Source organism: Pogoniulus pusillus, chromosome 19 (genome assembly GCF_015220805.1).
Source record: "Pogoniulus pusillus isolate bPogPus1 chromosome 19, bPogPus1.pri, whole genome shotgun sequence".
NCBI classification, from domain to species: Eukaryota; Metazoa; Chordata; class Aves; order Piciformes; family Lybiidae; genus Pogoniulus; species Pogoniulus pusillus.
The window spans coordinates 18,087,678-18,104,354 of NC_087282.1; the positions used below are offsets into that span (position 1 = coordinate 18,087,678).

The following is a 16,677-nucleotide window of genomic DNA, read 5'->3' on the forward strand; positions in this document are numbered from 1 at the left end:
CTTGTTCCATCACCTTTTCAGGCATGGAAGTGAGACTGTGTAATTTCCTGGGTCGTCTTTCTTGTCATTTGTGAAGACTAGAGTGACACTGGAGTTGGTCCAGTGCGGACGCAGCTCCCCTGCTCCCCAGGACCTTTCCACAGTGACGGAGCGCGGCTGAGCAACAGCCTCAGCCTGCCCCGCTGCGGGAGGCGGGAGGCGGGAGGAGAGGGCGGCACCGCGCCGCGCCCCAGAGGCGGGTTCCTCCGCCGCTGCTCAGCGTGCGCCGCGCTCCGCCCCGGGGTGGTGGCGGGGAGGGCTCTCGGCGGCTGCGGCGGTGGCCGGAGGGGTAAGGGGAGCCGGCCCGCTGCGGCCTGTGCGAGCGGGGTGCTGCCGGCGGAGGGCGTTCGCCGTTTCGGGAGGCGCGTCCGGGGCGGGGCGGGCGGCTCGGCTCGGGGCCCTGCACTGGCACCCTGCCGGCCGCGGGCGCTGGAGGCACTGGCGCCGGTGAGCGGCCGCGGCGCGGCCCGTGTAGGGAAGGGTCTGCCGGCGGGGGGGCTGTTGCCTCACTTCGTACCGGGCAGGCCTGGTCCGTGCGCGCCGGGGCAGCGGGGAGGGGAGCAGTTCCTGGCAGCTGTAGCGAAGCTCAGCGAACCCCGCGGCCCAGCCGGTGCGGGTTAGCGAGTGTCGGGCTCGGCTCGGGTGTCGGCCGTGTTTCGGGCTGGGGTGGGCTGGTCCTGCCCTTCGGCTACCGGGCCAGTGACGGGCTCGGCCGGAGCAGTGTCGCCGCCTCGCCTTCTCCCCTGGCCCGCCCGCTGGGCCAACGGGCCGCTCGCCCCGGCAGTTCCCAGGCGTGAGGCCGCAGAGGCGCTCCGCAGCCCGGAGCCTGTCCCGGCGGGGAAAGGAGGCTGCTTCTCCTCACCCGCACTGTGGCAGGAGAGCGGGCTGGGCCCTGGCGCTGCCTCTGTCTGCCAGTGCCCGTTAGAAACACGCCTCTGGAGGGCGCTGGTCGGGCCCTGGCCGCTAGTGACCTGGGTTGCAGTGCCTGCTGTTCCGCTGGGGCTCCGGCACCTTCCCGCCGAGCAGAGGAACCGCAGCCTTTCGGTGGTTGTATCCATGGTCATGGGGCAGGGTTGCGGTTTTCTTTATCCCCACCTCAGAACACGCAGCTTGAGGAAGTGAGGCTAGGAGCGTTGGCTTCAAACTGCCCCTTTTACGGCGATATTAGCAGCAGCATCTCTGCTCTTCACTTAATTTTGTGCAGAACAAGATGAATAGTGTTAAAATATGCAAAGTTCTTGTTTAAATTTCTCTAAATGACTCTGGTAAATGCTTTTCCCTGCATGATAGACTCTTCCTGTTACTATGGATCAATACATCCACTTGCCATGTCCCCGTTTGCTCTTAGGTGCTCTGCATGCCCAGCTCTGGAGATGTTTCATCTGCCTTCAGCTCATGCGGTGGAACTGTGTGGGGGCTGTGCACTGCAGGAGGGCAGGCAAACACAGTTATCTGAAAAGTCACCTGGCAAAAGACCGTTTTTATTTTATTTTTTTCTTTAAGCTAGATCTCTTTCCTGACCTGATTGATGCCATGGTCTCAGAAACAGTTGTGATGGCCCAGGGCCTGGCATGAGTGACCTGGGCAAGAGGATGGTAAGAGCTAGTGGTACCATGGGCGCATGTGAGGTGAACTTTTGGACTGAATTATTCCCACTTCTTGCATTTTGCACATACAGACCGTATGGGTATTTCAGGTTAGATATTGCCAGGCTGTTAGTATTTCCCTGAAGTCTAACGTTGTTTTGAAGTCTGAACTCAAATGACACATTTTAGGATGTCCTGACATAGTTTAGGCAATACAAAAAGGATTGTGCAGATATTAAAATAAATCAGAATTTCTGTTTTTTCCTCATTTTTTCCTTTAAGGCTCTGAAAAGGTTGTTATAGTACCTAAGTGACATCTTAGGTTGCCACTGCAGTATTGGGGGGAGTATGTTTTAAGTGATGATAGAGAGCAGGCTTAAAGGAGTTTGTTCACTGTATTTGGCACTGACCAAAGCAGAGCTCCATTACATGTAATGGTGACTTGGGAAGACAAATGGCATCACTCTAGATGTCTCCAGCATTTTGTTGCTGAGCCTGACGTCCTATGAGAGGCCTTGAGCACAAGCCCTATGAGGAGAGGCTGAGGGAGCTGGGATTGTTTAGCCTGGAGAAGAGGAGGCTCAGGGGTGACCTTATTGCTGTCTACAACTACCTGAGGGGTGGTTGTGGCCAGGAGGAGGTTGCTCTCTTCTCTCAGGTGGCCAGCACCAGAACAAGAGGACACAGCCTCAGGCTGCGCCAGGGGAGATTTAGGCTTGAGGTGAGGAGAAAGTTCTTGACTGAGAGAGTCATTGGCCACTGGAATGGGCTGCCTGGGGAGGTGGTGGAGTCGCCGTCCCTGGAGCTGTTCAAGGCAAGGTTGGACGTGGCATTTGGTGCCATGGTCTAGCCTTGAGCTCTGTGGTAAAGAGTTGGACTTGATGATCTGTGAGGTCTCTTCCAACCCTGATGATACTGTGATACTGTGATGATATGGGATGTCCCTTTGGTCAGTTGGGGGTAGCAGGCCTAGCTGTGACCCAGCAGTGGGGTGAGGAGCAGAAAAGACCTTGCTTCTGTGTAAGCACTATTTGGCAATAATGAAAACATCTCTGTATTAATCTTGTAACATCTCTTAAATGCTCATGCTTGTCTCTAGGGGAGATTTGTTAACTGATGAATTGGATCCAAATAAGTAATTTCTAGTTGTGGCCTTGGAGACAAATGGTGTTGTGTCTCTGTTGTCTTGGCAGTGCTTATTAAGATAACCCTAGAATATCAACCATTTAAAGAGACAAAAGAACTTTGTAATGTGTGTCTCGGTTGGATGTATGTCATCCATGTTAAGGATGCATTAACATCATTGTGTTAAATAAACTGCTATGTATTTTTAAGCATGCTATTCTAACAAGATTTCTTGTTAACCACATGCCAACTCTTGTCTACTGGTTGCTTATTATTAGCACTTCAAAGGCTTGCATCCAATTCCCCAGGACTCAAGATGTAAAACAAGTGTCACCTAAAGTGTCCCATGTTGATAATTGCCTAGAAACAGACGTGGTGATGAAAAGGAGGTCAAGAGAGAAAAAACAAAGCTAAGCTCAAGAGAAGAGAGGCAGATAGATGGAGATGAGAAACATCCCCCACAGCAGCAGAAGGTACCAGCTGAAGAACAGCAGTGGCCAGAGAATATGCCTGAGTGGGAAGAAAGGAAATCCCTGCTAGCTCAGAGAAGAGTGGAGTCTGTCAGACTGCTTACAGTGCTGTTAAACCGTGTGAAAGTAAGACTATTTTAAAACATATTTTACGTTTTGAAGGGTATTTATTAGAGCTTGAATTGTTCACTAGACCTCAGGTGTCTTGGTGTTATTCAGAAGAATGCCCTGAAACTGTCCAAACAGTGAGAAGGCCTCAGGTCTAACTGTTGTGATGGCCTACTCTCAGTTTTGCCCTGTAAGCAAAGATAGTGCTTTTAGACTCAGAAACTTTGCCTCTGATACTTCTTTGAGTCCTTGCCATTACTGAGTAAAAACCGGGCTGTATTTGCTCTATTAATCTTGACCCAGCATTGCAGGCAAGGAGTTAGGGATTGGGACACAAATTATATCTATTTGTCCTTGTCACAGGTCTGCAAGTAACAGAATTAAACTGAATGGGATTTTGCCAGTTGTATTTCTAGTAGCCTCACTTTTGCAGCCAGTGCTAAGCTGTCGCTTTCATTTCGGTTTGATTCAGCTAACATGTTGGGAAGGAGAAGTGATAAAAAAACTGTGTGAAAACACAAATAAGGTTTGGAGGTATTTTTTAGTGCTTTGGGCTTAAAAAGGTTTTACGTGAGAATAGAGGTTTTAATTTGTCAGGGGTGCTGACATCACATCACTGATGGCTGTGTCATGACTATTTCCTAAGTAAACATTTTCTTGCAGCTGCTTTTAACAAGTGTGTGTTTTCTCCACTCCTCGATGCTAAAGATTTCTAAAAGGACTGTAATTTACCAAGAGTTGAAGTGGAAACTATCCTTGATATTCTGCCTGACTTTTAGTGCCCCATAACACTTGACACTGACCACCTTTGTTATGGAGGTGATGTGTTCTATTTTTGTAACTTCGTCATTTGGGAAGCGTTAAATTGTTTTAAATGGCTCCAAATACAGCCAAAGCAATTTATTCTGAATAAAATACTTGATCTACAAAAGTGGAGTGGTGCAGGTACAGTTGCCTGTTGTGATGTTGTGACTGAACAAAGAATAACTATTGTTAATGCAGTTACAGAGAGATATGTGAGTTGGTTCAAAGGACTACTTTCTTACTGAATTGAGAATGTAGCTTTCTGAGATTATGAAATACCTATAGTGCTACTTCAGGAATATTGAGATTGTATGACCAAGCTCTAAACTAAGCCAAACTTATCCCTCACCTGTATAATTCTTCTGACTGTGAGACCACTTGCTTATGAGTTATCAGTTTAGCAGTCCATAGCATTCAGTAAATGTACATAATCATTTTCCTGACTTTTTGTTTGAAGGATTTTGCACAGTTGGCCAGTCATAAAGTGGATCCTTCATTGAGTGTAAGGAAGGATGATTCCTTTTCTGAAACAGCATTGAAAGACTTGCCTCAGGAACTGATTTGCTCCCGTTACCATGCGCACAAAGAGCTGAAACATAAGGAGGAGGTTAAGTGCCTGTTACCCAAAAGAAGTGGCAACTTGTGTAGTGAGGAAGGAGATGTGAGTAACTTCCAGGCATCCACTTGCCATATAGTCAGGACAATTTTAAATGATCCCTCTAGAGCCCTGAGTTCTGACAGACTGCTTGGCAGAGATGTGGACTACTCCTTTGGCTGTGGATCTTTACTCATTACAGTTACGCAAGACTGCAGGGTCATCAAATCTCTCGATGGAAAGGACTACTCAGCATTGAATGTAGCTCACACACAGACAGCATCTGACAAAGACTGTTGCAAAAAGCAAAAGGTTTATGAGACTGATGAATTCATCCATTATTTACTAAACTACTACCAGACACCAGGCTATGCACGCGTTTGCTTAGAGCCAAAGAAGACTGCAGACAAGACCTGGTGGAAGAGAGTGGTGTCTGCTGATGATAGTGGTGTTGACATCAGTTTGAGTAACAAACATGGTCAGCACTTCAGAGAAGTGAGTCCTGTACAAAATCGCAACAACAGAAATGATGGTAACGATAATGATAGGCTGGTGATCACTGTTGGGGAGCTTGAGTCAAGAGACACAGCATTAGAAAGCAAGGCCTGTGGGGGTAGGCTTGCAGAAAAGTTACAAGTGCAGAAGAATGACTCATTCACTGTTGGTAATTTACCACATGCTGGACTGAATCATTCTGTGGATTGCACTGCTGTTAGCCATAATAAGGAATTCAAGCAAGATGGTAGCAGTGAAGGTACTGTACCATACAACACATGTAGATCCTGCAGATTGAAGGATTTGTTGGAAGAGATCAGTGATTCTGAGTACTTTAGAGAGGCACATAGTAGCTCAATGAAGAGAATGGAAAGAAGATGTGAAGAAATTTACAGCAGTTGTAATAAAGGGTGCTTACCTGCAGGAGCTGAGGAGAGAAAATTACTGGTTTACCTTAAAAATGTAACTCTGGAAGGTCAAGAGAAGGAAAGCAGCAAATGTAGCTTCTGTTGTAATTCCGTCCGAGAGGGCTTGGTGAGGAAGTGTGAACATGAGCTTAAAAAGTCATGCAAGAGGCCTAGCAGTAAATTAAGATGTGAAGGACAGAAAAGTGATAGAAAATCCAGGGGAGATGAGAGAAATGATCACAAAATCAAGAAGAAGCGGAAAGAATTTTCTTCTAATCTTTTATCTGATGAATGTGGCTTTTCAGAAATGGACAGTTGCATGCAGCTGGAGTCGTTCAGAAAGATACAAAGAAAATATGAGAGAATGTTCCACAAAAAAGTGAAATTCGAGACACTTCACACTGCCATAGCAGCACCAGATGTTACCCTTCATGATGGCTTACCACTTCAAGAAACCCTCCAGAGGACAGGTGAGAAAGAGGGACACCAGAACTAAGATGACTAAATTTGACAGGTCTCTGGCAGATGAGGTCAGTTGCCACAGTTCTTACAGTGATGAATGGTAGGTTTAAAAAGTATAAATGTGGTGTAACTTCTCTGCAGTTAAAGGTTTGCTCAGGTAAGCTCAGAAGCACTACCTGCAGCTGCAGATGAAGAGTAGTGTTTGTTTAATTGGATATTAAAGTATCTGTCATGGGCATTAGCAAAAAAGTGTTACTCTGCTAATAACAGCATGCATGCTAACAACTGAACATCCTTTAGAGAGCCAGAATGTCGTTTGGCAACTCAGTATGGGGTACATACATCTGGAGCAGGAGCTACTGTCTGAAGTTTGAATTTGTATGTAGGTGGTCATCTGATCTCCATATGAGGTTGACACGTTTCAGGCTGTCGTTACTCACAGCCCTTTCACAATTTACTGTGCTTTCAGGTTGTTGATGGATACCTTACAGCTTCTTCCCCACATCCCTTCTCTCTCTGCTCCCTGAAAACTTATCTAAAGTAACTTTTTAATGTACTTGCCTACAGGAGATGAGAGGAAATTAATGCTGAGAAGAGAGATGGATGTAGATGTCAGAGGATGCCCTCTATTTCCTCTCGAGATAATTCAGACAAACCCCTGCTCAGATACTTTCTGTGGAGCAGAACCCAGAAGAGGATGTTGAACAGCGGCTACATAATAGCTCTTTTCATATGGAAGTGGGAGAAGAAAGCCCTTTGACCATTAAAAGGTATATGAAATACTGGAGTATTTAGCTTAGGTAATTCTTTTGGCTACAATTTTTAACTGGTGTAGTGAGCCACAAAACCGGAATCAGTGTTTACGTTTTGGATAACAGGACCAAAGCTTACCCCAGGGCCAGACAAACTTTCATGGACCAGTTGCTAAAATTGGAAAGGATACAGATTGAGGTCTCAGAGCATTATACTCTATACATGCACAGAGCCATGTAAATAGCAGTTACAGTATTTAGTAGTAAACAATCATTGGAAAAAACATAGCTATGTAAATCCTACAGCAAGCACATGAAGTGCCTCCTCAATGAGGTTGTTAATATGATGGGCCTGGAAGGTATGGGGAGGACATACTGAATCGTGGGAAGTAAGAGATTTCCAAATGTGAAAAAAAATCTCATTTTCTGTAAAAATACACACTAGAAAAATGTTTGGTTTCTATTTACAATTCTAGAGATGTTTCTGGAAGCTCACTGGTCTTTGAGAGGAAGGATTTCACTGCACTGCACTGTGCTAGATGCAGTGCTTCCAGAAATTTGATTGATTGTGTAAGTGAAGCTCTGAATGTTAGCCAGTGACAGGGCAATGTTTGTCAGCGTGCTGGCAGTCCCCATGTACATGCAGGTTGAAAATCTGAAATTTGTTGGCACTTCTGAAGGCACTTGTAGTGAGGTAGGTATTTAGTATGAATTTGCTTACAAATAATTCCAGAGGAATTGTCAAATGTTGTCAGACTTGTGCTGCCTGTAGGTAAAAATGTGAAAATGCAATCTAGGCATTTGAATTATATTCATGTCTACTCAGCTGGCTAGATTTAAAAGACAGCCACAATTGCTTGTGGACAAAGTCCCTTTGCAAGATAGAGAAGTCCAGTTCCAAGTCCAATACGTGATTATTTCAGCTTTCATTTTAGTATTATGTGTCAATGTTAATGTGATAATGTTGCCTTCATTACATACACTCTTGCCTATGTTTGTAACTTCTGCTCTAAGAAATAGTAGGTTTTTTAAAAGTAATTGTAATTGGTGGTGGTAGACAGATTTTTCCCCTAGTGTTCAGTACTGATGATTCCTACAGGTTTCTAAGCCAGGCTTTGGCAGTCTTCTCTGTTCAGACGTCGAGTGCCTTTTCAGGGTCATGAATGACAAATGGTTGCTACTCAAAGTACTGTTATCTATTGCTTTTATCTAAAAAGTTCTTATTTTCTTGACAGAAATATTTTCTGACTATTTTGGAAAACATTCATGCCCCTCTTAAGTCTCCTTTTTAGTATTTTATAGAGTTATAATGAAGATCAGCTGTTGTATTTGTTGACCATGTGAAATGTTTCCGTTGCACTGATGTGACATAACCAAGAATGATTTTTTTTTTTCTATGCAATATTTGCAGATTAAAGATGACAAAACTTCCCCCTCTGTCAATCTATAGACAGTTCTGTGTCCTCAAGTGCCCATTTCCCATGAGACAGGCCTTTCAGTGACAGGTGAGAAGGGTGTATTTGTTCTGGTTGATCTGAGGGACCAGAAGCTAAGGATTTCCATTGGTGTAAATTTCCAGTGTTTTATTAACATGTTGTCACAATATTCAGCAGCAAATAAATAACACCACTTTGTAATTGCTTCTTGCCTTCACCTGTATTGATCAAAACCAACAAAGCAAATTCTGTCTCCAGTTCCTCATTCTGTGTAAAACGTTGTTAGTAAATAAAACATGCCTGCACTTTAAATGTGGGACATCATTGCAATCTTCATACTGAAACAGAACTCTTGGGTTTCCTATTTGTTTACAGGTGATGTTATTGAGAACCTGTTTTCAGCTGGTTTAATGTTGATTATTTTTCATGACTGACTTTTCCTATCCACACAATTCATTTAAGCCAAATACTTTCATACACTGGCTTGTTCAGTATAATTTTATTCTCCTGAAGACTAATCTTTAAAGATAGATATAAAGAGCTTGAAAACTGTTTATATACATTGCTTTGTTGATTATATTCCAGTAGCTACAGAAATAAATGTCATATCTTTAATATGAAAGTTATATAATGTTTAGACAAGTAGAACATTTAATAGGTGGCAAGATGCATAAAAAGCAGCATTGGTATATTTCATCAGTGGAGGTGCAGAACATTGCTGGCATAGTTTCACACCTTTCAGTGTGAGCCTGGTGTGTGCTGTTGTACTCGGTGGCTTGAGAGGTGGGTTTAATGGAAACACTGTTCACTCTGACAAGTACGAAGTAGGGCATTGGACTGCAGCTCATGCAATCAAATCTGACTTTTTGTACCAAATACTTGTAATGGAGCTGGTGAGAACAGGGAAGCTGTCAGAACTAGGCTTTGTTGTCAGAAATGCATGGCCTGTTGGCTGTGCTGAATGATGACTGAAGTAAAAATCTACAGGTTCTTTTTAAAGCAGAAATAGACAACGCCCACTATTGCATCAGTCTGTCTGCTTGGAATGCGAGACAACAGCGATTATGATACAAAGACTCTTCTTAATCCAGAGATTGCAGGCAATGCATAAATAACTCACCTTTTCTGAAGATCCTTTACATAATGGTTGACATAAGCATTCACAAACTTCTTTTTGTTAAACTGCAGCAGCATGAAGAGCTGATAAAGATTATAAAGAGCAGGTAGAGTCCAGATGACTATCTGGATTTTACAAATATCTGACTATGCCAGAGCTGGTTGGAAATTAGATGCTAGTCAATTAATTTGGTTTGTCCTGGAGCTCTTCAGGTGTGCTTTTGTGACATACAAATAACAGGTGTTCAGAGGTCACATCCAATCCCTATCACTCCATGATTCTCTTGACACTTCAGATGAAGGATGTTGCTGATGGTTTCTGCCCTCAGTTGATCATTGTGTCCTACTTGGTTAATGTACAATCTATAAGCTACCTGGCAGTTTTCTGCTTAGTCATTGCATCCAACTCCTTACTGGTGAAGGAAAGGATCAAGTTGTAATGAACAGAGAGTAAGAAAGAAACTAAATCCCATCCATTTTCTTAAATGCTTTAGAAGAAAACAAAACCCACACCTGCTGCTTACATGAAACCACTGCTTTTGTTATTTGCTTCATCCCTTTTCACTATAAATTGTTTTCTCTGTAAAAGTAGTGGTCTCACCAAAGTGTAGTATTTCCTTCTGAAGAGGCACAGATGCTTGACATTAACCTTTGTCTTGTGCTACTGCCCATTTTGTGTGTTTATTATTATTCCTTATGATGCATCATGTGGTAACATACAGGCTAGTACTTAGAATAATAGCATAGAGTTCCTCAGGATACATTATGGACTAACTTTAGAGTCAGATGGTTGTGTCCATTGAAGAGTAGGTTATAGCCCAGACTTGTTCCACCATCTGACAGACTTCTCCAAAGCTCTGGCTCTTGCTCAGTGTTAACAATTAGTTGGACCTTTTTGTTCCTGACTCTGGTTTTGCAACAGCAAAGCGTATTATGCAACACAAATGTGTTCTATATTTAATACCCTGCTGAAGTTACACTACAGAACTGCATTTACAAGCAAGGTTACACTCTATGTGTTGGCTAATCTAATACACTGAAGAAAGACAATATAAAACTTGAAACCTTTTAGTATCTCATTTAGTTGCAGTAAATAAAAACAAACACCACCATTATGCAAGAGTATTTAATTTTCTGCCTTAAACAAATAAAAGCACATTTCTGATTTGAGGTAAACCATCATTAGTAGTTTGCAGAGTATAAACGTCTCTAAAAATAAAACAGCAACACAAAGGTCACAACAAGGTTTACATTTGTCTCTAGACCTTCCTTAGGTAGTTCATACAGTAGCACTTTACACAAGCTATCTGGCTCCAAAATCCATACTCCTCATTTGAAGGCCCAGGTAACCAAAAGAAAATGCTATGACAGTGTTAGGACTGAGGGAAAGTCACTTGTTCTTACCACAGATGGTGTCAGGCACTTAAGTGTGTTAACTTGTTTTGAAACCTGTCATTGTGCAATGCACTCTTCTCAGCAGTTTTCCTAGCTTACACTTTCCCACTCAGGACTCAGTTCAGCGTTTTGGTCTTGTTGTCAAATTGAAACAGCTGGGCTGGACAGTCCATCCCAACCAGAGGAACGAAACAGGCAGAACTGTGCCAGGCAGGTGCCCAGGCAGAATCACCTGACAGAAAACATCTTTATGAGATAGTTACCTCCTTGGAATTTCTGAGAAAGTATGCCAAGTATTTTGGATGATGAAGCGAGCACATTTATGTTTTCCTTTGGTCAAATCCACTTAACCCAGCCCCACCCAACCCCTGCAGGAGACTAGGCTACCTAATTAGAAAAAAATCTAGCCACTGAGCATAGATATGAGCTAAGAGAACAAATCAGTAAAAGGCAACTAAAAGGTCCCTCAGGTGTAGCACTGGTGGTTGTGCACAAGATTGTGCCTGGTCTTCTAATGGCAACATTTCCAAAGCAACAAGGGCCTCAACGCAGAAACAGCTTACACCAGGTTGGTTTATTTTGTACAGGAAACTCACCTAGGTTACATTGGTAATGCTTTTCTGCTAGTTAAAGCTGGATGTACAGGAGCACTTGTGTAGCAACAAGTTTTCTTGTTTAGGCCAAGGAGTCAATAGCAGCTGAACTTCCCTGTTCAATACTATTTCACTAAAATTCACAGAAGAACCTTACCAATAGTGAATGACCAGTAGTGCAGTCAAGTCACATTTCGTGGTGTACCTGTTTGTAGGGATGCCAAGTTATGCTCAGTATCTAAACCTCTGTAACACATCAGATGTGCTTTAAAAGTAAACAAATATTAATCCATGCATAATTATGCATGACTGAATACATCAAGTATTCACCAGTCCATATTAATTTTGTTAAGTATGTAAAAGTAATTTAACCTCTCAAAAATTCTTTCTAAAGCAGTTAGTGTAAGACACTATGTAACTCCCTAAAAGCAAATCATCTTACCTAATATTGAATTACTCTGCACCACAAATGAGCATGATGCTTCATGGACAAATAACATAGTCCTTTTTCTAAAGGATTACAACCCAAGGCCCAGGTCGTGCAGAAGCTAACACAAAATAAGACTTAGTGGAACTAGTGTTACATATGTGAAGTTACTTCTGTGCTTGTGTCGACAGTGCTAGGCTGTTAGTGAAAAACTGGATGTCAACCTATTCTGCACTAAATGGTGTAGGAGAAAAAAACAGTAAGTCTTCTATTGCCAAAACTGCATTTTACTTTTGCACAGACATTTTTTTGTGCATACTTTTAGATTAGCAGGTTTGAAGACAGATCTTAGACATGTAGTAGTTTACCACTAAATTCAAAAAGGAAACCTTTGAAAAGAAACACTATCTCTGGACCTTTTGTAAGCATTGCTGCTGTTGCAGTTTGTAAAACAGAAGTGGAATGTTACAAATGATCCTTTATGATTAAAAAAAGATTGTTCCTCAGTGCACCCTCTACTCTTTCTTTGCTTCCTGGACATCCTTTTCTTCATCTTCAGAGTATACAGTGGGTTGCTCCCCTTCTTTCAGCAGCTTACCAACATAGTGATACTTAACTGGGAAGGAAAAAAAAGGAATCCAAGTCATTGTTCTGTCCTAGATATGTAGCTTTTGTAACTCCTATATCTGCTTCCTGGATTAACAAACTGCTTTTATTATAATAAAACACTCTGCATCAGCTTGTCCCAAACAGTGAGGAAGAAAAAAGCCAAAATCAACCACCTGATGTTTTATTAAGTTTAAGAAACAGGCAATATGAATGCAACTGTAATCCTGCTATTGCCCAAGTCAAAGGATGAGTGAATGTACAGGCACATGTAAACCGAGGGACTGGTCTAGCTAAGGGAACAGAATCCTGGATTAGATTCTCTTGCCCTTGGTTTTCAACCAATAGCACTATTGTACACACAGACACATACATGCACACGTGCACAGAACTTTTAAGACTTTTTTTTGTAATATCAGAGGAGAGACCCTGTCTCCCAAAGATAAAGGCAAATCTGTTATGCAATTATGCAGCTAAACCTCTGCCTTATTTTATCTCTTTTGAACATGTAAAACCACCAGTATCATATACAGAGAGAATAGAGAACTCTGCTAGGCTGCCCATCTGCCAACCTCAACAAAGCAAAGGACACCTGTGTCTTAAATATTAGCATTGTTCTCATAGTTAATGAGAATTTAGAACAGCTAATTGCCAAATTTACTGAAAACATAGTCATAAAAAGAGTGCAGTTCACTGTGAGCCTCTCCTTATCTGAGAAGTTCAGGCACATGATGTAAAACATTTGGAACTGCCTTTTGAGAACTTTTAATACTAAGCACAGAAGAGCAAGGTAACTATGAAAGTGACTCATTTCTGTTCCTTTTAGAACAAACACAAGTGTACAAGTTGCCTGTTTTCCTCTGCCACTCTGGACATTACTGGTAATGATGTTACTTAGAAGCAGAGGTGACAGTTGCTCGTTTCTGATCACCTTCTGGGGGAGAAGGTCACATGGATGCAGCTGTCCATGAATCTGAGAAAGCCACCAGTAAGGCCACAGAGAGTAAGATATTTAAGAGTAAAAAAATAAGCATTTTTCAGAGCATTAAAATCTAATGTAGACTCTAGGTGGAGGTCTTCATTGTATCAAAAACATGCTCTTTATTTCCAATCCTGTTAATTTTTTGGGTGAACACAGAAGGAAAACCTAACATTTCTGTTAATTCCTCTGAGTAACAGTAATTCTAAATAAACAGAGGTAGTAGCCCAAAGTAAGGATCCACACTGATGCTTCCAGCTGTTAACAGCCTTTTAACTGTTGCTTCCCTTATTACATGCTAGTAAGCTACCTCTTTGTAAACAGGTTTTAAATTGCTTACAAGTAAATTGTGATTCCCAGTCCTTCAAGGTCTCTTGCTGTGTAGCATTGAGATCAGAGAGGTCATCATAGTCATCCTTCAGAGCCTCCTTATCCAGGCAGAACGTGGCAAGACCTCGGGATGCATCTCTTCCAGCAAAAATCCCATATGGACCCTCTTTAAAATAAAATGAGAGGTGTTATTAGAAAGATAATGGATGCTGTATGACCTTCATGGAGTCCCCAGGTTGACTGATGATGAGCTCCTGATCTGTTGTTCCAAAGTGCCCTAAACTTCTGAAATGCTTTTAAGTTATTCTACCTAGTAACAAGGGAAGACTGAGGAAGAGTGCAAGAAACAAAGCCATGGGAAAAGAGACTGAGTTTCTTGAAACATCAAGACAATGAACCACACAATAGTGCATGGCACATACAAATGGTAAGAAATAAGGATGTCAATTGGGAAGCACATGCTTAGAAAAAGGAGCAGAGGGTCTTAAGTGGAATGGAAACTTTCTGAGATGCACCTGACTTAAAGATCTAAAAGAATGACTTGACAAAAAATGTGGTGGAGATTCCCTAGTTGGAAGAAACATTGATTAACACTTTCAAAATACAAGATGAACTCAAATGACCAAACCACGCAACTCACAGTACATGAGAGATATCTTATCAAGACACTCTTGCTAAACTTCACTAATAGTTAACTTGTTGGCATGACAAGCTGAAAATGGAGATATCACATGTTGCAAGTGGGCACTGAAAGTTCTTAGGGGAGCTAAAAGAATTTAGATGTGAACTCTGGAAGAAAGCATGCCATATTCCATACCTCCCAGAGTGATTTTTTCCCTAAATTAATCAAAAGAATCCTGCTTCTCAATTAAAATAAACCCCAAACTAGAAGACCATTCAGCCATTACCAAATTAGATACAATAAGGAGCTTTTACTGCTGTCAAGGAAGTCAGCATCCAAAGCAAAATCCTTATGTCCAGTGTTTTTTAGTGCACACAAATGCAAAACTGCACATATAAATCATCTGTACATATCATCTTGACTGCTGCAGAGTGCAAAGTTACAATCAAGTATCATTCAGCAACAGTCTCCAGTCTATATTTGGATCAAAAGTAATAATGTCATTATCTTTCCAAGTATGTGGTGTCTCCTGCACTGTTACCCTTGTCTCTAATTATCACTGGCAGCAAAATGCTGCAGCTACCTGCTCAAGAGGGGTTATACCCCACAGATCCTAGTACAACTCAGCAAGCCTCTGTGAGACCTTTTTAACAGTAGGACTCTGTTAAAAATAAAAACCCATGGAGATGATTAAACTCTTACACCTGGGTGCACATACTCACACCCACCTCACCACTAGCTGCTTCATAAACCTCTGCATAGCTTAGCCTTTGCATATTTGAACTGCCTAGCTACTGATAGAAGGCTGGATCAATTTAAACTGCAGCTGTTTGGTCTAAATATCATGCAACAGAGTGATGTCTACTAAATACTGGGTATGTAAGCACTGAGAGAACACTTTGCTTCTGCTGTCTAGCATAAGACAAAGGCACCCGGGGCCAGGGAAGCTGCCAACCCCTTATGGTACTTGTGGTATGTGTAACCTGCCCTGGGAAAACAAAGAAAACCATGAAGCAACGCAGGCTGGCAAAGCCGGAGTTTTTGCAACATCGAGGGCCAGGCAGGACTAATCCTGCCCTCTGCCTTACCCGGGGAGGCAGGTCTCCAAGCGCTGCTGGCTGCGCGATCTTGACACACCCCTCCCAGCTCTAAGCAAGCCGAACCCGTTCCAGATCTCCGGATCGTGAGCCGGGGCGAGAGGGCAGGGGCAGCTTAGCCGAGCCGTTATCCCGCGGGCTGGGAGGCAGGTTAGGCATTAGCGCGGAGCAGCACGCTGATGCCTGCGCAGCAGGGAGCAAACTACGCCGACCAGTCCCAGCCCTGCCCCGGTGCCCGCGCAGGGGCTGTGGCGGGCCGCAGGCGGCCCAGGCCGCCCTACTAGCGGGGTCCGAGTGACGGTCAAGCCGCCGAGGCCCCCGCGATCCCTCCGGCCAGTGGCCCCAGCCGCATCTCAGGCACAAAAAGCGAGAAACTCCCGAGTCGGGCCCTTCCCGCCCCCCCGGGCTAGCCGTTCCGCCAGCCGCAGCCCGCCCTGGCCCTCACCGGGCCCGTAGAACTTCTTGGCACGGGTCACGTCGAAGACTTTGCCGTTGACGGCCATAAGGATACGGGGATCTTGCACCCCGTCGTAGGGCCGCAACTCCGCCAGCGTGAAATCACGGCGCTTCAGCTTGGGCAGCGGCGGCGGCTCCGTCTCGCCTTCGGGCGCCGCGGGCCGCTCGCCCCGCAGGATTTGGTAGAGCAGGAAGAGGCAGAGGCCCAGCAGGCTCAGGTTGAGCGGGGAGCCCACAATGTCCAGCAGCAGGCCGCCCCCCTCGGCCACCGCCGCCTCCTCACTAGCCACTGCCACCTCCTCGCGGGCCATCGCGCTCGGCTGTGCCCTGGCACCGCCAGCTCTCGGCCAAGATACGAAGCAAGGGAGGAGGAGCCGGCCCGGCGGCGTAGGGCCGGCGGCGGCGAGAGGAAGGGAGGGGCTGAGGGCGGGAGGAAGCTGAGGCGCGGCTGCCACCCTCCGTCCGACAGCGGCTCGGCGTCGAGTGGTTCTTTACCCAGCCCGACAGTAGGTGGCAGTGTGAGACGGGTAGCCGCGAAAGCCGCCGCCGGAGCTCGCTGCCCGGCGAAGGACGCCCTGAGGCGGGGTGAAGGCGGCTCGGCACGAGTGCGCCGGCGGCCGCCATGCGTGGCCGGGGTGGCTGCGGGGCAGGCCGTGGCAGCGGCTGTGTGGCACCCTGTTTGACAGAAATGTTGGTAAAAACAACCACGGTGTTCCCTTAGACCCGTGCGAGAGCTGCCGCCCTCAGCTGCTGCGAGCCGGATGGTCCCATTCCGGC

At 44.5% G+C, this 16,677-nt stretch overlaps 2 protein-coding genes across 6 annotated transcripts; one reads left to right on the top strand and one right to left on the bottom strand.

Annotated features, from left to right (window-relative positions):
* The first annotated feature begins 239 nt into the window (after positions 1-239).
* On the top strand, positions 240-8,591 carry LOC135184051 (A-kinase anchor protein 17B-like). Of its 4 annotated transcripts, none has more exons than XM_064159530.1 (5): positions 240-328; positions 1,543-1,634; positions 3,029-3,346; positions 4,590-6,099; positions 6,659-8,591. In XM_064159530.1, the coding sequence occupies exons 3-5, from the start codon at positions 3,257-3,259 to the stop codon at positions 6,793-6,795; spliced, it is 1,737 nt and encodes a 578-aa protein (XP_064015600.1). In that variant the 5' UTR covers positions 240-328; positions 1,543-1,634; positions 3,029-3,256; the 3' UTR covers positions 6,796-8,591. The 4 variants fall into 4 exon arrangements, with proteins under 4 accessions (XP_064015600.1, XP_064015599.1, XP_064015601.1 ...); XM_064159529.1 differs by having other exon boundaries at positions 254-328; positions 1,547-1,634; XM_064159532.1 differs by lacking the exon at positions 240-328 and having other exon boundaries at positions 381-1,634; positions 4,590-5,259; positions 5,935-6,099.
* A 1,916-nt stretch (positions 8,592-10,507) lies between these two features.
* PGRMC1 (progesterone receptor membrane component 1) lies at positions 10,508-16,529 on the bottom strand. 2 transcript variants are annotated; one of them, XM_064159533.1, is made up of 3 exons: positions 15,890-16,396; positions 13,736-13,891; positions 10,508-12,426 (listed from the first exon to the last, which is right to left on the bottom strand). In XM_064159533.1, exons 1-3 carry the CDS (start codon positions 16,209-16,211, stop codon positions 12,326-12,328), a joined length of 579 nt encoding a protein of 192 aa, XP_064015603.1. In that variant the 5' UTR covers positions 16,212-16,396; the 3' UTR covers positions 10,508-12,325. The 2 variants fall into 2 exon arrangements, with proteins under 2 accessions (XP_064015603.1, XP_064015604.1); XM_064159534.1 differs by lacking the exons at positions 10,508-12,426; positions 13,736-13,891 and adding an exon at positions 13,900-15,583 and having other exon boundaries at positions 15,890-16,529.
* Between the last annotated feature and the right edge of the window lie 148 nt (positions 16,530-16,677).

Coding starts and splice junctions, on each gene's coding strand:
- LOC135184051 (XM_064159530.1), top strand. CDS start 3,257: ATGCCTGAGTGGGAAGAAAGGAAATCCCTGCTAGCTCAGAGAAGAGTG. Junction 3,347..4,589: donor TGCTGTTAAACCGTGTGAAA/GTAAGACTATTT, acceptor TTTTGTTTGAAG/GATTTTGCACAGTTGGCCAG. Junction 6,100..6,658: donor AGAAACCCTCCAGAGGACAG/GTGAGAAAGAGG, acceptor ACTTGCCTACAG/GAGATGAGAGGAAATTAATG.
- PGRMC1 (XM_064159533.1), bottom strand. CDS start 16,211: ATGGCCCGCGAGGAGGTGGCAGTGGCTAGTGAGGAGGCGGCGGTGGCC. Junction 13,892..15,889: donor CAAGAAGTTCTACGGGCCCG/GTGAGGGCCAGG, acceptor TTTATTTTAAAG/AGGGTCCATATGGGATTTTT. Junction 12,427..13,735: donor CTGGGAATCACAATTTACTT/GTAAGCAATTTA, acceptor TTTCCTTCCCAG/TTAAGTATCACTATGTTGGT.